At 42.6% G+C, this 20047-nt stretch overlaps 1 protein-coding gene across 6 annotated transcripts; it reads right to left on the reverse strand.

Annotated features, from left to right (window-relative positions):
* Nucleotides 1-2468: 2468 nt before the first annotated feature.
* Nucleotides 2469-7442, reverse strand: SRSF5 (serine and arginine rich splicing factor 5). Of its 6 annotated transcripts, none has more exons than XM_010962316.3 (8): nt 7290-7442; nt 6255-6399; nt 5859-5929; nt 5628-5726; nt 5266-5335; nt 3972-4045; nt 3417-3527; nt 2469-3318 (listed from the first exon to the last, which is right to left on the reverse strand). In XM_010962316.3, exons 2-8 carry the CDS (start codon nt 6378-6380, stop codon nt 3021-3023), a joined length of 849 nt encoding a protein of 282 aa, XP_010960618.1. In that variant the 5' UTR covers nt 6381-6399; nt 7290-7442; the 3' UTR covers nt 2469-3020. The 6 variants fall into 6 exon arrangements, with proteins under 6 accessions (XP_010960618.1, XP_045378114.1, XP_045378115.1 ...); XM_045522158.2 differs by having other exon boundaries at nt 7286-7441; XM_045522159.2 differs by having other exon boundaries at nt 2469-3315; nt 7161-7432.
* Nucleotides 7443-20047: the final 12605 nt, after the last annotated feature.

The following is a 20047-nucleotide window of genomic DNA, read 5'->3' on the forward strand; positions in this document are numbered from 1 at the left end:
AACTCACTAATTAAATGAAAAGACACTTTTTGAGAATACAATCTCTGAAGAAAGGAGAGGGGAAACTTTAAAAAAGAAAACCCAGGAAAGTAAATACCAACAGAATTTCACTAATAAGCTATCCCATCAGTTCATTAGATATCAGTGCTTTTCACATTATGCTCCCTCAAAATCCATAGTACTGCATGCTATTGCCAAAATTAGTGGTTTACAAAGAAAAATAACCAGAATTTTCAAAGAAAAACAACTATCATTTTTAAATTTCATTTTCCTCAATGAAATTAAGACATTTTCCAAACTGCTTATATACAAGCAAGCATTAGGTGAAAGATTAAAGAACTAATATGAACACTTGTGCAAACTGACCATGGCTAGTTACCCGCAGTTTTCGTATCGCTTAACGTGATCAAGGTACAAATAAAACCGAGACTAATTTTAGAGTATCAGTCTGGCACATGTCCAGAATTACCAGTACTCCCAACACCAGAATTTAACACTCTTAAAAATTCAAGTTAAAAAAAAAAGTTTATGAAAAGATCTACCACCTATTTCACCCACATTTACATGTCTGTTCAAACCGCTCTCATATTCACCTGAGATTATCTGCTAGTAGACTTGGTTAGGCAGAACAAACATAAATTTAGCTTTGTGAGGAAGGTAGGCCTGGACTTAAGATACATCATACACCAACCTTCCTTAGAGGACTGGAAGGAAGAGTGACCCCTTAATAACACAGGGGTTGAAAGTACCAATCCTCCATATTGCTGAAAACTCAACTATAATTTATAGTCAGCCCTCCATATCTGAGGTTCCACATCCACAGATTCAACCAACTGTGGATCGCGTAGGACAGCACTATGTATTGAAAAAACATCTATACGTAAGTAGACCCATGCAGATCAAACCTGCGTTGTTCAAGAGAAAACTGTATATAGAAAACAGGTTACGCTACACCCTACAAAGTTTGATCTTGTAACTTCACTTAGGATTAATTATACCCACACTCATTAACTTCCCGTATTCTGGATCTCGTAAGTCAGGTGAACTTCTCACTTCAAAATAACTTAGTCCTTTCACTTCAAAATAACTTAGTCGTTTCTGCCATTTGTTCAAAGGGCCTTGTCTTTATGCTCATCATTTGGCCAATTATTTACAACATTAAAGTGGTAAGCCACTGATATTACCTAGTTAATAGTTGACATGCGAAAAAAGTCAACTGGTAAAACATCAAACCACCCCAAGTTACCGTATTTAAAAAGCCCAAAGGTGGACAAAATTGCCTCTCCGATAGCAGCTCGTGGCTATCCTATACAGCCTTTAGATACACTATAAAAAAAAAAAAACCTAGGTTTTCATTTAAATAAGCTGAGTGCCCCGAATCCAAGTGAATTAACAAGTATACCACACAAACTCTCCCTATACTCATCCTTGTGTTGAAAATATCAGCTGCACAATATTATGGCCTAAGTTCTAGTCTTGGACACAGGGGTTAGCTTTCATGCCAAGAACTTACAAACCCATCCCAGCAAAAAGAACTTCCCACCACTCAATTCCCACACTTTGGGGAAACCAAAAGCAATCTTCCCAGTGCTTCTGATTCTGCTTTCCTCAAAAATCCCTGAAACGCTAGGCTAAGTCAGTCTGGAGTGGTTTGGGGATTCTGGAACTAGACTTCCTGTGTTCTACTACCAATCTTCTATTTACTTGCTCTTCTCTTTGGCCCTGACTATCCTGTAAAATTTCATGTAAAAATAAGACCTAAATTATACATATATAAATACTAAATATAATAGTGAAGCAATTTCGAGGATTCAGTGACTACACAGGCAAGGCACTTTAAGTGGCTACCATGTGTTATACACTATTAACTATTTATCTAGACTAGCACTCGAATGAGTCTTTGAAATTCTGAGAAGAAACAAAGCTCATTTCCTATAGGTATAGGGCTCCAACACTTCATATAAAGATAAATGTAGATAGAACCTTACACAATTTTCACTACTTAACTGTTTTCCCTTTAACATAGATTGTCACCATCCACATCTCAGGCTAGGAGAAAACATTTGGGTGTGGTGATTGAAAAAAAGCTTCATGTGGTGACCTCTGACCATCAAAACTATATTACAACCTTTAAGATAGGCATGAAACATTAACTTTTACAATTTGTTTCCCAAATCGTCCTTCTCTTGGCTATGAAAGCTTAACTAACCTGATGCCAATAACATCAGGTGATAAAAGGACAGGAAAAGTCACACACAAGGGTAACTGTCATAAACAACTTAAATCACTCACTTCGTTGCCCATCTTATGTCTAGCCTGGAAATGTCAAAGGTACTGTTTAAATTTTAAAAAAAAAAGTCGACCCTATACTTCACTATTACAGCATTCTTTACAAGGGATTTAAAATGAAATGTGCATGGGGAGAGGAATCGGTAGCCATACACTTCCTTCAGACAAACAGACAAAAGCAATTTTATAATCTTTTATTATCAATAACAAACAGCTGCTTTAACGTCTTTGTCAGGCAGCTGTTAAAGGGTGAGTGGACACCCTCGACCCTAACAAGGAAAACTCAAATTAAGCCTTTATATACAAGCAAATTTAGAGCTCTTTTAAATGTCCAAAGCTATTAATTAGTTTAATTGAAGCATTAAACTAATTTTGAATTAACATATTTGAATAACCAGGAACTAAAACGTTCAAATTTTTTCTAGTACAAAAAAATTAAATTTGCTTTAGTTATAAAAGAGCTCTGTCAATATACACAAACTATATACTTCAGACATTCACAAAAATGTGAGCAGAAGGCTTATCAAAAGACATTTAATACAATTAGTTTTCAACAACCCCTTGGTGGTCCACATCTACAAAGATATCCAGCCCAACCCAAACCCCCTCCAAATCCCACCCCCACAGAAAAGCACATACTTACCAGAATTTTTAGCAAGTATGGTTTGGAAATGTGTTTTTTGTTTTTTGTTTTTTAAAAAAAAAGGCCCCCAGGGCAAGTTATTTACAGTTTAATTGCCACTGTCAACTGATCTGGACCTTGATCGGGACCGGGACCGGGACCGAGACCTGGACCTGGACCTGGACCTGGACCTCTGGCGATCCACAGATGCTGGAGACTTAGATCTACTTGAAGAACCACGTTTCTGGCTCTTCTCAGGCACAGGAGACCTACTAACAGAACGGGACTTGCTCCGGCTACGACTCCGACTCCTGGACCTGCTGTAAGACTTGCGACTCCGGGAACGAGATCGGCTACGAGACCTCGAGGAACTCCTGGTCCGGGAACGAGACCTACTTCGTGACCTACTAGAAAGTGAAAAACAAAACAAAACAAAACACAACATAAATGCAGGCCCTACAAATTCAAAAACTAAACCTTAAACTTAAAAATATTAAAGAGATACCTGTGCCTTTTGCTGCCTTCAATTAATTTAATTTTTCTCCCATTAATTTCTTTTCCAGAAAGTTTTTCAATAGCATTCTTTAAGTCACCATAAGAGGCAAACTCAACTACCCTGCAAAGAAAAAACACCATTTGTAAAATTCCTTCTTGAACTCTCACAAACCGTATTACCAGTCTAGTATTAAATACTTTTAATGTTTGTTTTGCTATTGTTATACTGAGTCTTCTCTCTTCACAGATAACACAGTGTGAGAGCAAGATTTCTCAACCTCCAAACTGTTGATACGTAAGCTAAATAATTCTTTGGGGGTGGGGAGCTTTCCTGTGCATTGTGGGATGTTTAGCATATCCCTGACTTCTACCCAGAAGCCAACAGCAACCTGCATCAGTTATGACAACCAAATCTCCAAACACTGTCACATGTGCTCAGGAATAAACTCAACCCTGATTAAGAACTACTGCACTCAAGTATGTCCAAATTTTGAGCACTCAAAAACACTAAAAGTACAAATTCCAGGATGTTTTAAAAGGCTCTTATACTTCAGTATATACTCACCCTTCATTTAATTTAGGTCGATGTGCATCCGCAAAAGTTACTTCCCCAGCTTGTCTCATGAAATCTTTGAGATCCTTAACACAAGATAATTGTGTTATGCAGAGAAAAAAAAAATGTGACACACAAACAACCACATGGTATAAAAACAAGACTACTGAAAGAGAAGATGTTAGATAAAGTACAAACATGGCATTTACCACACTGGTATTCTATCAGAATTCAAAAATAATATATGCAAGGGCACGAAATAAGCAAATAGCATATTGCTTTTAAGCAAAATGCTAGAAATTCAGATTTTAACATTAAAGTAGTATTAGTTTATACTGAGCTCAATACAAAAGGAAAAAAAAACAAAACAAAACAAGAAACAAAACAAAGAAACAGTACATATTTTTAAAGTAAAGACTAAATTAGAAAATTTAATATTTAAAAACAGAACATTTACAAGACACCAGTTATTTTGTGCCCCATATGTCATTAAAAAAGTTTACTTTACCTTCATTATTATTTCCCTAGGCTAGTCAAGCAGCAAACCAATAATCGGTCGGAGAAACCTTCATGACATATGCCCGACTGGCTCTTCGCCACCCACTCGAAGGATACTACCCAATCGATGGAAGCCTTTATCGCACAGCCCCTCCCTATTAGCGGACTAGTGGCGGATGCAGACACGTTCTACTCTTGTGCAGTTACCAAGGACCACTTTACTGCGATCAGGATTCCAACGACCACCTAATTTCGTATCTTTCAACTCTTTTCGACCAGGACCTCTTATTCGGAAGCGTTACAGGAAGACAGCTCTCAACTTAGGGATCAGATCACGTTATCAACGCTCTGGGATCGCTGCAACCTGGCACTTCAAGTTAAGTGCACCGATTACGTCTAGACCGGCAAACACAGATCTAGAGGTGGCCAATTGATCACTGTAGGAGCTGACTGGCAAAGTCAACCAGGCCCAACCAAGAGTGACCAAGACAACGATTAGGATAACCCAGAGGCACTCCTCGTCATAAGGCCAACGACACAGACAGGCTGGCAAATAAAGGGTTTAATATTTGGTTAAAATTGATTTTAAAAAACAAGAAAAAATATCCTCAAAACATTTACATTTGATTACTAATATTAAAGTTTGAAACAACCCCCAATTATATTTAATTAAAAATTTTAAAATTACAATTAAGTCCATTAATTAAATTAAAGATAAAACTACTTTTAATAAAACATTAACATTAGCTACCCATTAATATTTTTAAAAAGCCACATTAAAATATCTCAAAACTGTATTTCAACAAACCTGCCAGCTGACTCTTGAAGATAAATTCTCAACTATAAGCCGATTTTCTGTTCTTACAGGTGGAGCATTTCTGAGGAAGAAAATGAGTACTCACAATGGAAGAAATGCAGCAACATGCACTTATTGTGTTCAGCTGTGGGCAAGTTCAAGCAATCGGATACGACAAGTCATTCAGAAGACTTAACCATCAACGTTTCTGCATTATTTTATGACACATACACTTAAATCAAGAACAGTGAACATAGGAATAACAAAACTGATTACATGGTAAACAGCAAAATTACTTATTGCTAACGTTCTTAAACATTGAAGACTCCTACAGTAATGTTTGTTCAAAGCAGCATCTACCATCCATCACATACCGTCTATCATTTCGAGGTCTGCGACTACTAAAACGGTCAGAATAACGTCCTCTACCTCTTCCACCTCGAGACCGAGCCCTAGCATGTTCAATTGTAACCCTACAGGAAAGGAAGAAAAATCTTCATTATCCACTTGAACTATGTATGAGATCTACTTAGAAAAACATCCCAGCTGACCCAGTCTACTCTTAACTTTACAGTGCTAACTAGTTACAAAACTACGATTCTCACCTTTCACTGCAAAGTTCTTTTCCATCAAGTTCATATACAGCATCATCTGCATCCCTGGGATCCTCAAATTCCTGAAGTACAAACATGAAAAAAACAATGCTTACCATGGCTTTAAAAGTGCCTTCTACAATATACAAAAAGCATTAAATATCTGTGAAAAAATGGAAGAACGGTCCTAACGACAACGCCATATAGATATGCCTAATCAGGCGACCAGAAGTGGTTTCCCTCTAGCCAGCAGTGAGGTTCCTTTATCCCTTAAGAAAATTCACTGCTTTAAGGATGCGTAACATTTCCTAAAGATACTCTACCTGGACTCAATAAAACCAGAAACATTGCTTATCACATCTTTACCCACTTAACAACAGATAAATTCAGCCAGTTCTAAATACTTACCACAAAACCAAAGCCTCTTTTCAGATCAATATCTCTTATTCGTCCATACCCCTTAAAGAATCTTTCCACGTCTTTCTCCCTGGCTGCTGGATTTAGCCTCCCGATGAACACTCGACAGCCACTCATAATGTCCGGCTAGTACTTCCTGTTAGAAAATAATTCAATTGAGATAATACCAGTGAATATCAAAGGAATACCCAGGCAAGGGATCAAAAACATAAACGGCATAAAATAAAATGTTTACCCGGTGATGTTATAAACCAGATTGCCAAGAGTGCCTCTTATTAGGCCAGGTCCCTTGCAGACAAAATTAAAACTCGGCTCCCAACACGATCCTTCCCTGGGCCCAGACCGCAGCAACCGCAACGCCCACTGCCGCCTCTGGAACTGCGCAGCCGCACACTCTCCCCGGCTCTTCTGGCCCCCTCCCATCTGCCGCAGTTAGGAAAGGCCGAGAAGTGCGGGCGGAGCCGACCCCGCCCTCCGCAAGGCCAGCCCAATGGCGACGGGCCGCGCGCGCGTCGCCGCCTCCCAGGAGCGTCACAGCGGGTGGAAGCCGGAATCTCGCGACGCCACCGCCGCGCCTGCGCAGACGGCGGCGGGAGGCCGCTGAGCAGCCACAAAATGGCGGCCGCGGAGCCAGCCGCGGGGAGAGCCGCGCGTGCCAAACTCCCTGTTCCCTCCCCGCCCCCGACCCCACCATTCCGGGGTCCCTCGACCCGCCCTCAGACAGCCCCTACCACACCCCGAGCAAAGGTCTCGGCCCACTACTCGCGGGGTTCGGACAGTGAAATAAGGAGGCAGGGAGGTGCACAGGACCCCGCTGTGTAAAAACGACCACGACCACCCTTCCACCTTCAGGTCCCCTCAAACAATACCCAAAGGGAGACGTGCCCCAGCGCCCACCTCGAGTAAACTGCGCTCATTGGACGCCGTCCTCCGCACAGAGAGCAGCCCTGGCCACTCGCCATCTGAGCGGCCATGAAGAAGCCTCGATCCGAGAAGCCTTTCCCTCAAAGTGAGCCACTCACCTACCGGACAGGATCTTTGGAGTTGAGACCCAGACAGGTCCGTAGTCTGCGACGGAGCCGTCTGCCTCCCCACAGACCAGGACTCAACTCGTCTACGTCTCTGCACAACTGACGCACTTAGCTGCTCTGGCGTTCAACAAAATGGAGGGCGCGCCCTCGCGTCACTTCCGGGGCCGCCCCTCTACCGCCCCGTGGGTCCCGGGACAGAAGTGTCCGCGGGGCGGAGCCTCTTTACGGTGACAGCCCGAGCGACCCGCACTCGCGGTGGGCGGGGCCGAGGGCGGGAACTGGCGTGGGCGTGGCCGTCAGGTGGTCGGCGCTGGCGGGGCCGCGGTGGAAGGCTTTCGCTTTTACTAGGTCAAGAAGTTTGGTTCATCATTATCTTTTCCATGAAAATACTCTAAGACAAATGACACCTCTTTTTAATCTGAATTTTTTTTTTGAAGACCCCGAACAGTACCGGGTAAAGGAAACTCAGACTTTGCAAAAATATCTGGCTCTGATCCCTTGTTGCTTGCAGTTTACGGTTGCGCTCCTTGATACTCAAGGAAATATTTTAACCACACCACGGACCTATGGTTTAGTTATACAGTAAGAAGACAAAGAGCAGTACTGTTTAAATGGAAGGTTTTGGGGTCATGAAGTACTGAAATTGGAACTGCGGCTGGAAGGCCATCTAGAATTGAGACCAGAATGCAGATGTCTGCTTTTCCACTTTTCTAGGACTATGTAGTCTAGAAGGTGTTTCAAGTTACTTTTAAGTCCGAATGGTATTTGGTTAACTCTCCCCTTTCAGGTTTCTGTAATGTAACACATGAAAGTCTACTATTCTTCAGAAGCAGAATATGCCTTCTGAAGGCATAAAGAGAATGATGGTGAGAAGGTTACTTTTCTTTAATGTAACCCCATTTAATTTAACCCCATTTTAGGGAGATGCCCAGAATCTAGGACTGCTGCTTGCAACTGGAGTTACACAGAGAATAAAGTATTTACGAAAGAGCAGCTACCAGTCCTTACTCTGACCTCTAGGGCCCTTGGGAACACTGGATTAGAACTTGGGTAACTTGTATGGCATGAACTTGTCCATTCATACATTTGTGTGTTAATTTTAGAAAGAGTCTCAGTGACTACACAGCAAAATTGTGAGTTAGTTATGGTGTGGGCAATAAAGGATGGATTTAAAAGAAAATATGTGTTTGTTAAATTAAAACACATCTTTAGCTGCTAGCCTGATAAATATTTTATAATGCAAAAATTGTACAAAACCAGTACTTATTTAATTGCATTTGTTTGCTTTCTGTATATTTTAAAAAAATTGTACTTCCAATTATTTTCTATATTCTGTGTTGAATATGGAAGCAATATCTTGTGATTTCACTTACTAAACATTATTTTTGCTGCAATAAGAGAAAGTAATCTGGAAAATATTTTCTGGGGTGAAAAACAAGAATGATAGGGCTGTACACATTTTTTTTTTAAGTTGCTGCTTTCAGCCCAAGGTGGTGTGATTTTCTTCAGGATTAATTTTTTTTAAAATAGTCTCTTGATTTATTTACTGTTAAAAGGTATGTGATTTCCACAAAGGTAATTTTTCATTAGTAGTGCCTAGGGACTTAATCTACTGTATTTTAAGCCACTTGTCTTCTGCAGTGTTTGTTTTTTCTGTAACAATTGCCTAATACGTCTCCAGATTGTTTCTTACCAACTTCTCCAGTAAACGCAAGGGTTCATCTTCCATGAGCAGAATTACTCTCTCCCTCCTCTGTGACCCTGCAATATTCTGTGTACACCCCCATAATTCCTTCACCACTGACTTATAATAAAGATACGTGTTATTCATGTTTTTGTTCTCAGAAATGCCCAGCACAGATAAGACTCAATATTTGTAGACCCTGATTTGTATTAGCATTTCTTTCAGGTGTTCCTGTTACTATATTAAAGTTTCAACAGAATGGCTTGGCATCCTTTTCCTGAGACAGCCAAATGACTAGAAAATCTTTAGTAAAGGAAAAAAGATGCAGAGAAATCACAGATTAAAATAAACACAGTTTACCAGCCATGTCTGTGGGGGACTTCCAGCATAACTGTGGGATGTTTCACTTATCACATCCCTGATTTTATCTAACTCAGGGGTCAGCAAATTACAGCCTGTGGGCCTAATTCAGCCTGACACTTGTTTTTGTATGGCCTGAGGATGATTTTACATTTTTAATGATGGGAGCAAGGGATCAAAAAGCGAATCATATTTCATGACACATGAAAATTATGTAAGATTCAAAGGTCAGTATCCGCTAATAAAGTTTCTTCAGAATACAGTCACTTTTGTTCATTTACTTACTGTCTACATCCGTTGTCCTGCCACAAGAGCAGGGCTGAACATTTGCAATAGAGATCATATGTACCAGAAAACCTGAAATATTTACTATCTGGCCAATTACAGAAAATGTTTGCATACTAACCGAGCTAAGTGATTCCTAAACTCTAAACTGCTCTGTGAATGCTTCACCCAACTCCCTTTGTCCGAAAGTAAAATCATGAACAAGGAGACAGGATTTGATCTTTATTTTTAAACAGAGTTTCTTTTATTCCAATTATAAAAAGAAATAGATGCTCATTGTCACAAAAATGTTCAACAGGAAGAAAACTTGAAAGGAGAATACTCATGATCTCATCAGATCAACCTCTGCTTATATTTTGCTATATTTCCTTCTCAGTTTTTATCCCCAGTTTTTAATTTTTTTTTCCAGTTCCAATTTCATCATTATTTTTTAAAACATAGGTATGAGAATTTAAAAGGCCATTCTTATTCCCAACCTTGAGGGATAGCTATTTAATTTTTTATAATTTCCCTTTATTGTTTTTTTATAAGTGTAATTGTGTTTTCAAAATATGGATCATTCTCATATATAGAAATGTTATGAGAGTTTTTTTATTTCATAAAGCTTAATAATGGCTGTTTCCCATGTTTTGTTAATGTATTTATGGTCAAAACTATGTATTCAAATTTGTATCTTCATATGACAACCACACACCTAGGGAAAATACTCATTCTGACAAACAACTCTATTTTTTTGAAAATGTCCTGAATATCACCAAGTGCTTAAAAATTCCTATCTAAAATTCCCAACACTAGGTATTGCTTCCCTGCTTCTACATAATAATTCTAACACTTTTTGTAGGAGTAAGAATGCTTAAATAATCTCTCTTGGAAATTTATGGATTTTTTAAAATGTTCCAGTTTTGACTCACTCACCCGTACATACCCATCTGACTTCTTTTTATTGCTACATCCTGATTTTGTTGTTGTTGTTCAGTTTACCGCACTGTAATTAAAATACCTAGGAACCCATGACTCTGAGTCCCTAGATCAGTCTTTCTCAACACCAGCTGTACACTGAAATCACCTGGAAAGCGTCTACAGCTTTCTGCTGCCTGAGTCCCAACTGGCAGAAATTCTGATTTAATTGGTCTAGGGAGGAGTCCTAGTTTGTTAATGAGAGCGGCAAGTGTTTCTAATACTCAGCCAGGCATAGTCTTTAATACTGAGCTAGGTCTAGGAACTCTCTTTTTTGTTCTCCATAAAATTCACCTTCCCTGCTCCAAATACTCATACATCACTCAGGTTATGGCTGGAGCCCTGACAGGGACACAAACCATTCTAACATCAGCATGAAATTAAATTCAGGGCACCTAAGGATAGGTCCTCCTTACCATCCCTCTTAATGTTGACACCTGCTATTTCCTGAGCCACTGGTACAATCCAGGCACAATGCTAAGGACATTACACACGTTATGTCAGTCAGTTCTCACACCAACCCTTCCATGTAGGTGTTAAAACATTGTTTAAATGAGGAAACTGAGGCTTAGAGAATCTAACGATCTGTTCTACCCAGAACACCCAACTTTCTGATTTTCCCGCCAAAGCCCTGATCATAAAAGCTATAGCATGACCTTCATGTGATATACCTTTCTGTGCATTAGGGTGGCCCCAGAAATCCCAGAGACAGGAAGCACTTCTACTGAGTTTACAGAGTCCTGACCACCAAGGCCAGAGAAGTTTAGAGTGAGGTAGAAATTTAAAAAGGCAGAGCATCTCTGCGTAGGGATTGAACTGAAGGAGAAATAGGGCAATGTCTTAAGAAAGAAGGAGCAAAGGTTAGCATAAAAGCTCCTGAGAATATTTTTAGACAGAATAGAAAGTAATTCTTACTAATTCAGAATGTATTGACCAATACTTAGAAACTCTTTATGGGTCCGTAGCATAATGGTTATTTGATGTCCATTTGTGCTATGAATGAACACCCAGTTTAAATGTTAGCTTTAGCTGCTCTTTCTGTCTCACTTTTACCTCTTCTCTCAATTAGCCTCTAACTCAGTGATTCTTGAAAAGAATCATCAGGGCACTATTCCAAATGCAGATTCCCAGTGCCATGTCCCCAGAGACTGATTCAGGAATTGGAGGCTCAGGAATCTGAATGTTTAACTGGCACCCTAATCAGGTGGTTCCCAACTATACTTGCAACCACTGACCGACCTGCATTGTTTGGTTCACTCCTCCCTTTCCCATGATCTCAGCAGCCATTCCACATGTTTGCTCCTTTTCTCAAGGGACCATTTTTCCTCCACTGTTAGCAGGTATATTAGTAATCTATTACCGTGTAACAAATAACTCCAAATTTAGCCACTTAAGATAACAAACATTAATTATCTCATAGTCTTTGTGAGTCAGGAATTCAGAAGTGGCTTCACAGGGTGGTTCTGGCTTAGAGACTCAAGTGAAGCCACAGTTAGGCTGTTGGTTGGGGCTGTAGTTTTATCTGAACTGGAGGGATCTCCTGCCAGGCTCACACACGTGACTATTGAGAGACCTCAGTTCCTCTCCATAGGCGGCCTCAGTGTCCTCACAACATGCAGCTGACTATCTTAAGAAAGAAATGATCTGAAAGAGAAAGTACATCCAAGATGGAAACGACAGTCTTTTCACAACCTGGTCTTAGAAATGACACATGATAGTGTATTCATTTGCTGGGCTGCCATAACAAAGTAAAAAATCTGGGTGCGTTAAAACAATAGAAACTGATCGTGTCACTGTTCTGGAGCCTAGAAGTCCTAAATCAAGGTGTCAGCCAGGCCGTGCTCCCTTGGACAGACAGCTCTAGGGGAGGAACCTTCCTTGCTACTCTCTAATTTCAGTGTTTACCAGCAGTCCTTGGTGTTCCTGGCTTGGAGAGGAATGTCAGTCACATGGCCATCTTTTCCTGTGTGTCTTCACATCATCTTCCTTCTGCACGTGTCAGTCTTTCTTTGAATTTGTATCCAAATTTCTCCTTTTTACAAGGACACCAGTCATATGTTGAACAAACGAGCAGCTCAACTTTGAAATGGTCCAGCGTGCCCTGGAACTAACTTACAACACCCACCACCCTTCCACCAGAGCAGGCCAAACCAGCTAATCTGTCTTCCTGCGTCAGGGTCTGCTCTGGCGAGGAGATGTGGGACAGCCTTATTTGCCTGAGTCACGCCTGTTTTCTCACTATGCCTAATGAGGAAGACACCCTGGTAATTACCTACTGCACCTGGCAGCATTCAGGAAGAATTGGAGGCCTACTAAGTGTCAAGTATGGTGCCACAGGCTTCACTGACTTACCTCCTTTGACCTTTGCACTCACCCTAAGATGGGTATTGCTCAGCCTATTTTATGGAAGAGGAGTGATGTTCCAAGAGCTCTATGTCCCAAGTTGCATAACCCTTAGTGACAGTGCAGGATTCAAACCCAAGTCTGTCTAACCTCTTTCCACGGCCAAGGTCAACTTGAGTATGGATTGGAGGGGTGGACAGAGCGCAATTGTGTACCCGGGAAAGCAGAGGCTGAAAGTGAAACTGAGTTCAAGCTGAGGGGCTCAGACACTGTGGGTGTCCTGCCTCCTTTCTGAGGCTCTGACACTGACTCCCCCATCCCTAACTCAGCGCATCGCCTCTCTGACCCAAAGTTCCCCAGCAAAACAGGGCCAGTACGGAGCAGAGTAATATGATGGTAGCAACGGGGCCTGAGATCTGCACGGTAATTTATCTTCTGAGTCTCAAAGCATCTTATGACCATTGCCTGTCCCAGGAAGTCTTAAAAGATAGGCCGAATGTAGGGCAACTGTCAATAATACTAGCTTGAGTTTCTGGAGGGCTCACTCCTCCTGGTACAGTGCTCAGAACCTCATGTGCACTTAAAACCTCAAAACAAAACAAATTTTCGTGACAGAAGACTGAGGCTTAGAGAAAGTAACCTCCAAATGTCACACAACAAGAAAATATTTGAACTCAAGCCATTTATCTCAAAGCACTCAAACTTTTACTATCATGTCAGAGAAATAAATACTGGATGTGTGCTGAAGAAAAATTTAAAGACATACCAAGAGAATTTTAAGAAAAGAATTTGTCTCATTAAGGGGAGGGTGAGGCCAAGGAGGCATTTTCCCCTGGAGGGGAAACCAGCTGAACCAAAGGCAGCTCTGGGTGTGATGGAGCCACAAAACACACCTTCCACCACCACCACCTGTCCAGTGGGTCGAGGTTTTCCTTACATCAAGTTCTCAGCTGCAGTGGCTGCTCCACCTGGCTTGCCTGTGTGGGAATGCCTGGGGTACGTGAACCCCTGGGGGACACACCAAACCTTTCTAAGGGTTATCTGGGTACTAAATTCCATTTTAAGAGACCCACCTGCCATCCAAGATCCTGGTCTTAATCAACGTGGGCCACTATAACAGAGTATAATAGACTGAATGTCTTGTAAACAACCAACGTTTATTTCTCACAGTTCTGGAGGCTGAGAAGTCCACGATCAAGGTCCCAGGAGAGTCTGTGTCTGATGAGAGCCCACTTCCTGGTTCATGGACGGCCGTCTTCACACTGTGTGCTCACACAGACAAAGGGGTGGGGGAGCTCACTGGGGTCTCTTTGACAAGGGCACTGATCCTATTACCTAATTATCTCCCAAAAGCTCCACCTCCAAATACCATCTCATTGGGGGTTAGGATCTCAACATATGAATTTGGGGAGACACGAACATTCAGTCTGTAACAATCCTCCACTTCAATTTGAACTCTTTCCCAAGATAATCTGATTGTGAACTCTCCTGTTGGTCCAGGCATCTCCTTTCCAATAGCCACTTTCCCACTAAACAAAGATTCAGGATGGGTGAAAGGTTAACTTTCTTTTGTCCTGTGAGAGAGGAGCGCCTCTGAGGCACCAAACAAAGGATCACTAGAAATACTACTGTGTAGGTACCGAAAAAGCTGATGTGTCTAATAATGGCATAACAAATCCTTTCTCAGTCAAATGGTTTCCAATCTTTTGCTTTCAATTCAGTTGCAGGAGAACAGAACCAAGGTGCCAGCTAAGAGACACCTGATTAGTAAGCATCATTTTTGATCATTCATAAAGGGATTTTTTTACATACAACTCAGAAGAAATTTTACATATTGAGTGGCATTACTTCAACAAAACTCCACCCATTCCCATTGACTTGTCTGTATAAACAGGGTTTCCCAGCACTTAAATATACAAATGTCTTTTTCTTACAATGAATACTATCCATGGTTATATGGGGAGAGTAGCCCCATTCACCTCATTAAGAGATGTATTTCCAACAAAATTACTTTTGAAATGGAAGAACTATCAAAACTTACACTATGTTTATGTTGTTTTGTTCACAAGCAATTACAAAATTTAAAATTTCTATTTATATACCTAATTTTGATGCACAGAAGTATGAAAGGGTCCTTTAAAATAATTTCAGGGATAATAACATTATATTGGGGTAAAATTCTGTGGGGAAGTTGGCTTAAGAAGAAAAGAGGAAAAAAAGAAAAGAATGATACAAATTCTTGTCTCATTAGAAGAGCTGATTTCTTGTATTAAAATGGATCACGATAGGTCTCAGATTGCAATCATCACAGATCCCAATGGATTTCTTTCAAAGAGTGATATAATAGTTTTATTCTGAAATGTCAATACTGAAATTACACTTGAAATTACATCCAGTGCAGCTATTTAACTAGATGATGAAAAGTTTTAGATGTCAACTTAAAAATGTGGGGAAAGGTATGTAGTTTTCCAAGTTCGTCTGAAGGCCAGATGAACAGTAAGATCAGAAGACCATAGGCCTGAGTCACTGGACTCAACACATGAGTACCGGGGGGTAGATTTCAAAGGGTGAGTGTTGGGAGTCACCCCACCCCAGGGAGAGACTGGAGACCTGGCCTCACCCTGAATCCTCCCCTCGACTTCCCTTTGGGTGACATTCTGCGAAGCAGGTGGTTTTTCTCAAAGGCCCATTTCAGGGCCCTCTCTTGGCACCTGCACCCCTCCTTCCAGTGGGGTTGCCAAGCCTACACAAGTACCTTCTAAAGCAACAGGTCTCAAACTCACCTCCAGAGTCATGTCCACTGGAGGGTCTGTTAAACAATGCGATTTCTGGGCCCACCTTGTCAGACTCATGTCTGACTACCTCCAGAGCTAGGAAGTGAACTCAGGCCTGGTTTCCTTACTATGCAATTAAGCTACATGTGGAATTTTGCATTCCTAAACCCTTTATCTGATGCTCTGCACCTAGGCTGGAAATGACAGCTCCTGTGTGCTGTAGTGACCTACATGGCTCAGAACCGTCAGGCGAGAATGGGATGTTCCATTCTTGTGGGAAAGATTTTTCAAGCAGTGAAGTTTCTAAGTGGTCTATGGATTTTAGAGAACAGGGTTTCTTAGCCCTGAGTTGTTGGTGTTAAATAACACAGCCAGTTTTTAATGGTTCAAAGTAGTTACAGGAGTTAAGTGAGATAATAAACACAAAGTGCCTGAAGCATCATAAGGGCTCGATAAATAAATGACAGGTGCTCTTACTAGTGGTGGGAACATTGTTGGCATTAGTGTTATTCATCTAGATTTCCTGTGAAACCATCCTTTCTTTCTGCTGCATGGGCCGTAGCCAGTTAAAAGTTGAATGGTATTGATTTAAATCTCAGCCCAGGCCAGATTGCTCATGAAAGATGCACCCTCCAGGCTCCTGGTCTAGGACCCCCGGTGTCTAACGCTGCCGGGAGCACAGCTTCTTTTATCAGTGACCACGGCTCACCTTACCTAAGATTCCTGTCTTTGCTCTGTCAGGCTTCACTTCTGGACTCTGTTTTGTTTTTCACGCACAAATTGCCTAAAGGCTCCTTGAGGAAGAGAACTTTATTTTATCAAAAGTCAACCACTCATTTCAACCCTGCTGCACTGGATCGGGGCTACTTGTCCAGTGGGACACACACACAATGCCCAAAGACTCCCCAGGTTCCACTGGGTGCTTTGTTTCCTCGGTGTAACGCCCACACCTGGATCCCCCGCCTCGGCTCTTGTCCACACCCGAGGAAGCGTGGTAGCGTTCGTTCGGTGTCCTCGCTCAGCCTGTCTTGCGGGACAGGTTCCACCAGCTCCGGACTTTCTCTGAGTGTAGCACCCAGTTGGTTGATTAGTCGCATGTCTTGCTTTCAAATGCAATGACACTGAGATTAATAAAATTAAAATGTATTTATTTTGAGTGGTTTAATTGCTTTTAAATAAATTGCTTATTTTTCGATTGGCATCTCACAGGGGAAAAAAAAGAAGAATCCAGAACATCCCCACAAGAGCCCCTACATCCAGCGCTGACACGTGGGCAGCCTTTCAGGACTTCTTCCTGGACATTTGTTCTTTTGTCAAATCAAAATGAGGATCACCCTGTTGGCAGTATTGTAACTTGTTTTTTTCCACTTAGCAAGAATATACCACAAACATCTTACTCAAATGGATTTTGACACCGTGACTTTAAGTGACGGCTTGTCATTTATGAATTCAGTGTGCAGGGTTACTGAAGACCAGTGGCTCCTTGTCATTGTGATACTTTCTTCAGCACAACACAACAGTGAGTGGGTGAACAGTGGGTTGCAAAAGTGTGACAGACAGCTGTGTAGCTCCCTGGCCAGGACAGGAGGTTGCCTCATCCTGTCTCTCTAAGCAGGACGAGCTCTTTCTTGAAAGAAGCTACTAGAACAGGCCACAGATACTAAGTGCCCAGCAGCAGTCAGCTGGACAAATTTATCTTGTGGTTAATCTGCAGTTTCAAACGTTAAAAGACGCATTTTAACCCATTTGGGATCACACTACACTTGACTATGAATTCTTTTTAAACTGCCCTTACTCATAAACCAGGAACATCTTTTCCTGTCAATAAGTAAAACTTCACCCTCTCATTTTAAAAAATTATACAAAATCCATAGAATATTGATAACTGTTGAAGCACAGGAACAGGTACAGGGAGGTCTGCTGAACTGTTCTCTAATTGTGTGCCTGTTTGAAACTGCCCATAGTATTTTTTTAAAAGTAGACTACAGTGTGCTCTAACATTCCATCTTCAGTTTGCTGAGACCAAACCCCAGGGTTGGGGAGGTCGTGGTGAGCGGCCAGCTTGGAGCAGAAGTCCAACTGGGAGGTTTAGGGCAGGGAAAGCTGCTGCAAGGTGGGCAAGAGCGGGCGGGGGCGGGGGAGGGGTGTGCGGAGGGGAATGCGGTGAGGGGGAGGGGTGGTACGGAGGGGAATGCGGTGGGGGGGCGGGGGGGGAAGCGGCTGTTCTGCCTCCTGCCTCTGGCTTAGGCTTTGGGTGCCTGGGCCTGTCATAGCACCTGGGCCCTATAGGAGGAGTTCCCTCTGTACCCGTTGGAGGCAGACCGTGGGTGCCCCAGGATGCTCCAGATGGGGGTGGGGTGGGGTGGAGAAGGTTTCCCCAGGGAGCATTTCCCACTTTCTCCTGCCCGAGGCACCCTTCTCCCCTCCCACACAGACACACTCCCCTGGTTGCAGAGTAACCCGGGGATGCAAGTGAGGGGTGCTTGCAAAGGAGACTGGGGCTGAGGAAGGGCCTGACAGTGAATTAAGCAAACATGCAACTGTTTTAGCCTCCAGGCCTTTCTGTGTGATTCCACTGAATTGATTTGACTCAGGACAGGCCAGCAAAGGTGAAAGGAATAAAGAGAATGGATCTTTTCCACAGAGAACCAAACCCGGCTCTACAGGCTTTTTGCGTCTGTTTCTTTTCCTTCTTTTCTTTTTGTTTGTGTGGCATTTAAAAACCAAAATAATAAATTTCTAATATTTGGTCTAAAACCAAAGTTATTACTGTTAACAATTAAAAATTGGGGAATTTCACCTAAAAATGTGTATTTTGGGACTTGTTTAAGAGCATGTGGAAATCTGCCTGCAGACCCCTTGGCTGCAGTGCCTGCGAGGTCCCCCCACCCTCCTCCCCCGCCTGCCTGGCCCCAGGGGATGTGAGCACTGGGCTGTTGGTTATAGACCCACAGAGTGTAAGGTGATCATTGAGTCCAGAGGTTTCCAAATTGTGTGTCTCCCCTCATTAGTGGTTCTTGAAATCACTTTATTTTTAGTGAACTAGAGAAGAGGGGAGAATTTAGGCTGTCAGAGGCAGCGAAAGTGCTGAGTAAGATGTGTGTCCTACAGGGAAATGCTGTCTTCCCCCCCTACACACACAGAAAAAGGCTTGAGAATTACTAAACTGGCCTAATCTTCTTATTTTACAGATGAAGAAACTAAGGACCAAAGAAGGCAAATGACTGGCCCAAAGTCACACAGTTAGCTAGAGAGCTAAGGAGGAGGATGCACTGTCCGTGAGCCCAGGCCACCCACCTTGCCACAGGTCAGGACCACCGAACTCAACCGTGGTCAAGTCAAGAACTGAAGCCAATACTCTTGATTTATTAGAAAGGAAGTGCCCAGTTCCCTTAGGACAATGTTTCCTCCAGGTAAGGGACCACCTGTAAGTGAATCACCCTAGATGCAGTCCCAGCCTCAGCCACTTACTCACCTTAGACAAGTTATCTACCCTCTCTGAACCTGTTTCCCGGGTGTCTGATGGGGCCGGTGAGAGCACCAGCCTCCCAGAAATGCAGAGAAGTGCTCCCATATGACTTCTGACAAAACAGTAGGTACTATCACCTAGTAATTCCCAGCTATGAGCCAGTCACTGTGCTGGACCAGGGGGGACAGAGATGACCCAGCCAGTCCCCATCCTTAGGGAGCTCATAGTCTAACCACTGTCACACTGAGTCCTCCCTCTTCAGACCAAGACTGTAGCTCCTAATGAATGATTCAAATGTCCTGTGCTGTTTATATTTTTTCTCAGAACAAGAAGGTATTTGCACCAAAGGAAGGAGCCTCTGGCTGGCTGAGGGAATTCTCCCAGCCTGAAGATAATAAAATCCCCTCTGTTTCCTTACCTGTAAAATGGGCTTTCTCCATCCTCAGGGCGGGGAGGAAACAGTGCAGATATTTGGGCCGAGTGCAGAGGCCTGGAGAGCTCTCCAAGAACGTGAGACTGGCAGAGATGAGAAGTCCTGGGAGCAGCAGCTAGTGCTGGCTCCTTGGGAAAAGCCCTGGACCAACGGAGAGGGCATTGCGGTGGATGAAACCAACCAAGTGGGAAACCCGGAGACCCCGCCCCGCCCCGCCCACCTGGTCAACGCCCACCCCCGACCTGTTTCTGCCTAGAAGGGAGAGGCTAACCTGAGATTTCCCTCCTCTGAAGGCTTCACCTTTCGCCTTTCTTTCCGACGTTGACTCCCAAGCTGAATGGACACGGTTCTCCTGTTGATTCCAGGCCCCAGGCAGCGGGAAAACCAGCACCTTTGCTGTAACAGCTGCAGGAAGGGCCACTGAGGGAAGCCAGGAGGTGCCTCCCAG

Source organism: Camelus bactrianus, chromosome 6 (genome assembly GCF_048773025.1).
Source record: "Camelus bactrianus isolate YW-2024 breed Bactrian camel chromosome 6, ASM4877302v1, whole genome shotgun sequence".
NCBI lineage: Eukaryota > Metazoa > Chordata > Mammalia > Artiodactyla > Camelidae > Camelus > Camelus bactrianus.

Coding starts and splice junctions, on each gene's coding strand:
- SRSF5 (XM_010962316.3), bottom strand. CDS start 6,380: ATGAGTGGCTGTCGAGTGTTCATCGGGAGGCTAAATCCAGCAGCCAGG. Junction 5,930..6,254: donor AAAGAGGCTTTGGTTTTGTG/GTAAGTATTTAG, acceptor TTTGTACTTCAG/GAATTTGAGGATCCCAGGGA. Junction 4,046..5,265: donor CTTCAAGAGTCAGCTGGCAG/GTTTGTTGAAAT, acceptor TCTTGTGTTAAG/GATCTCAAAGATTTCATGAG.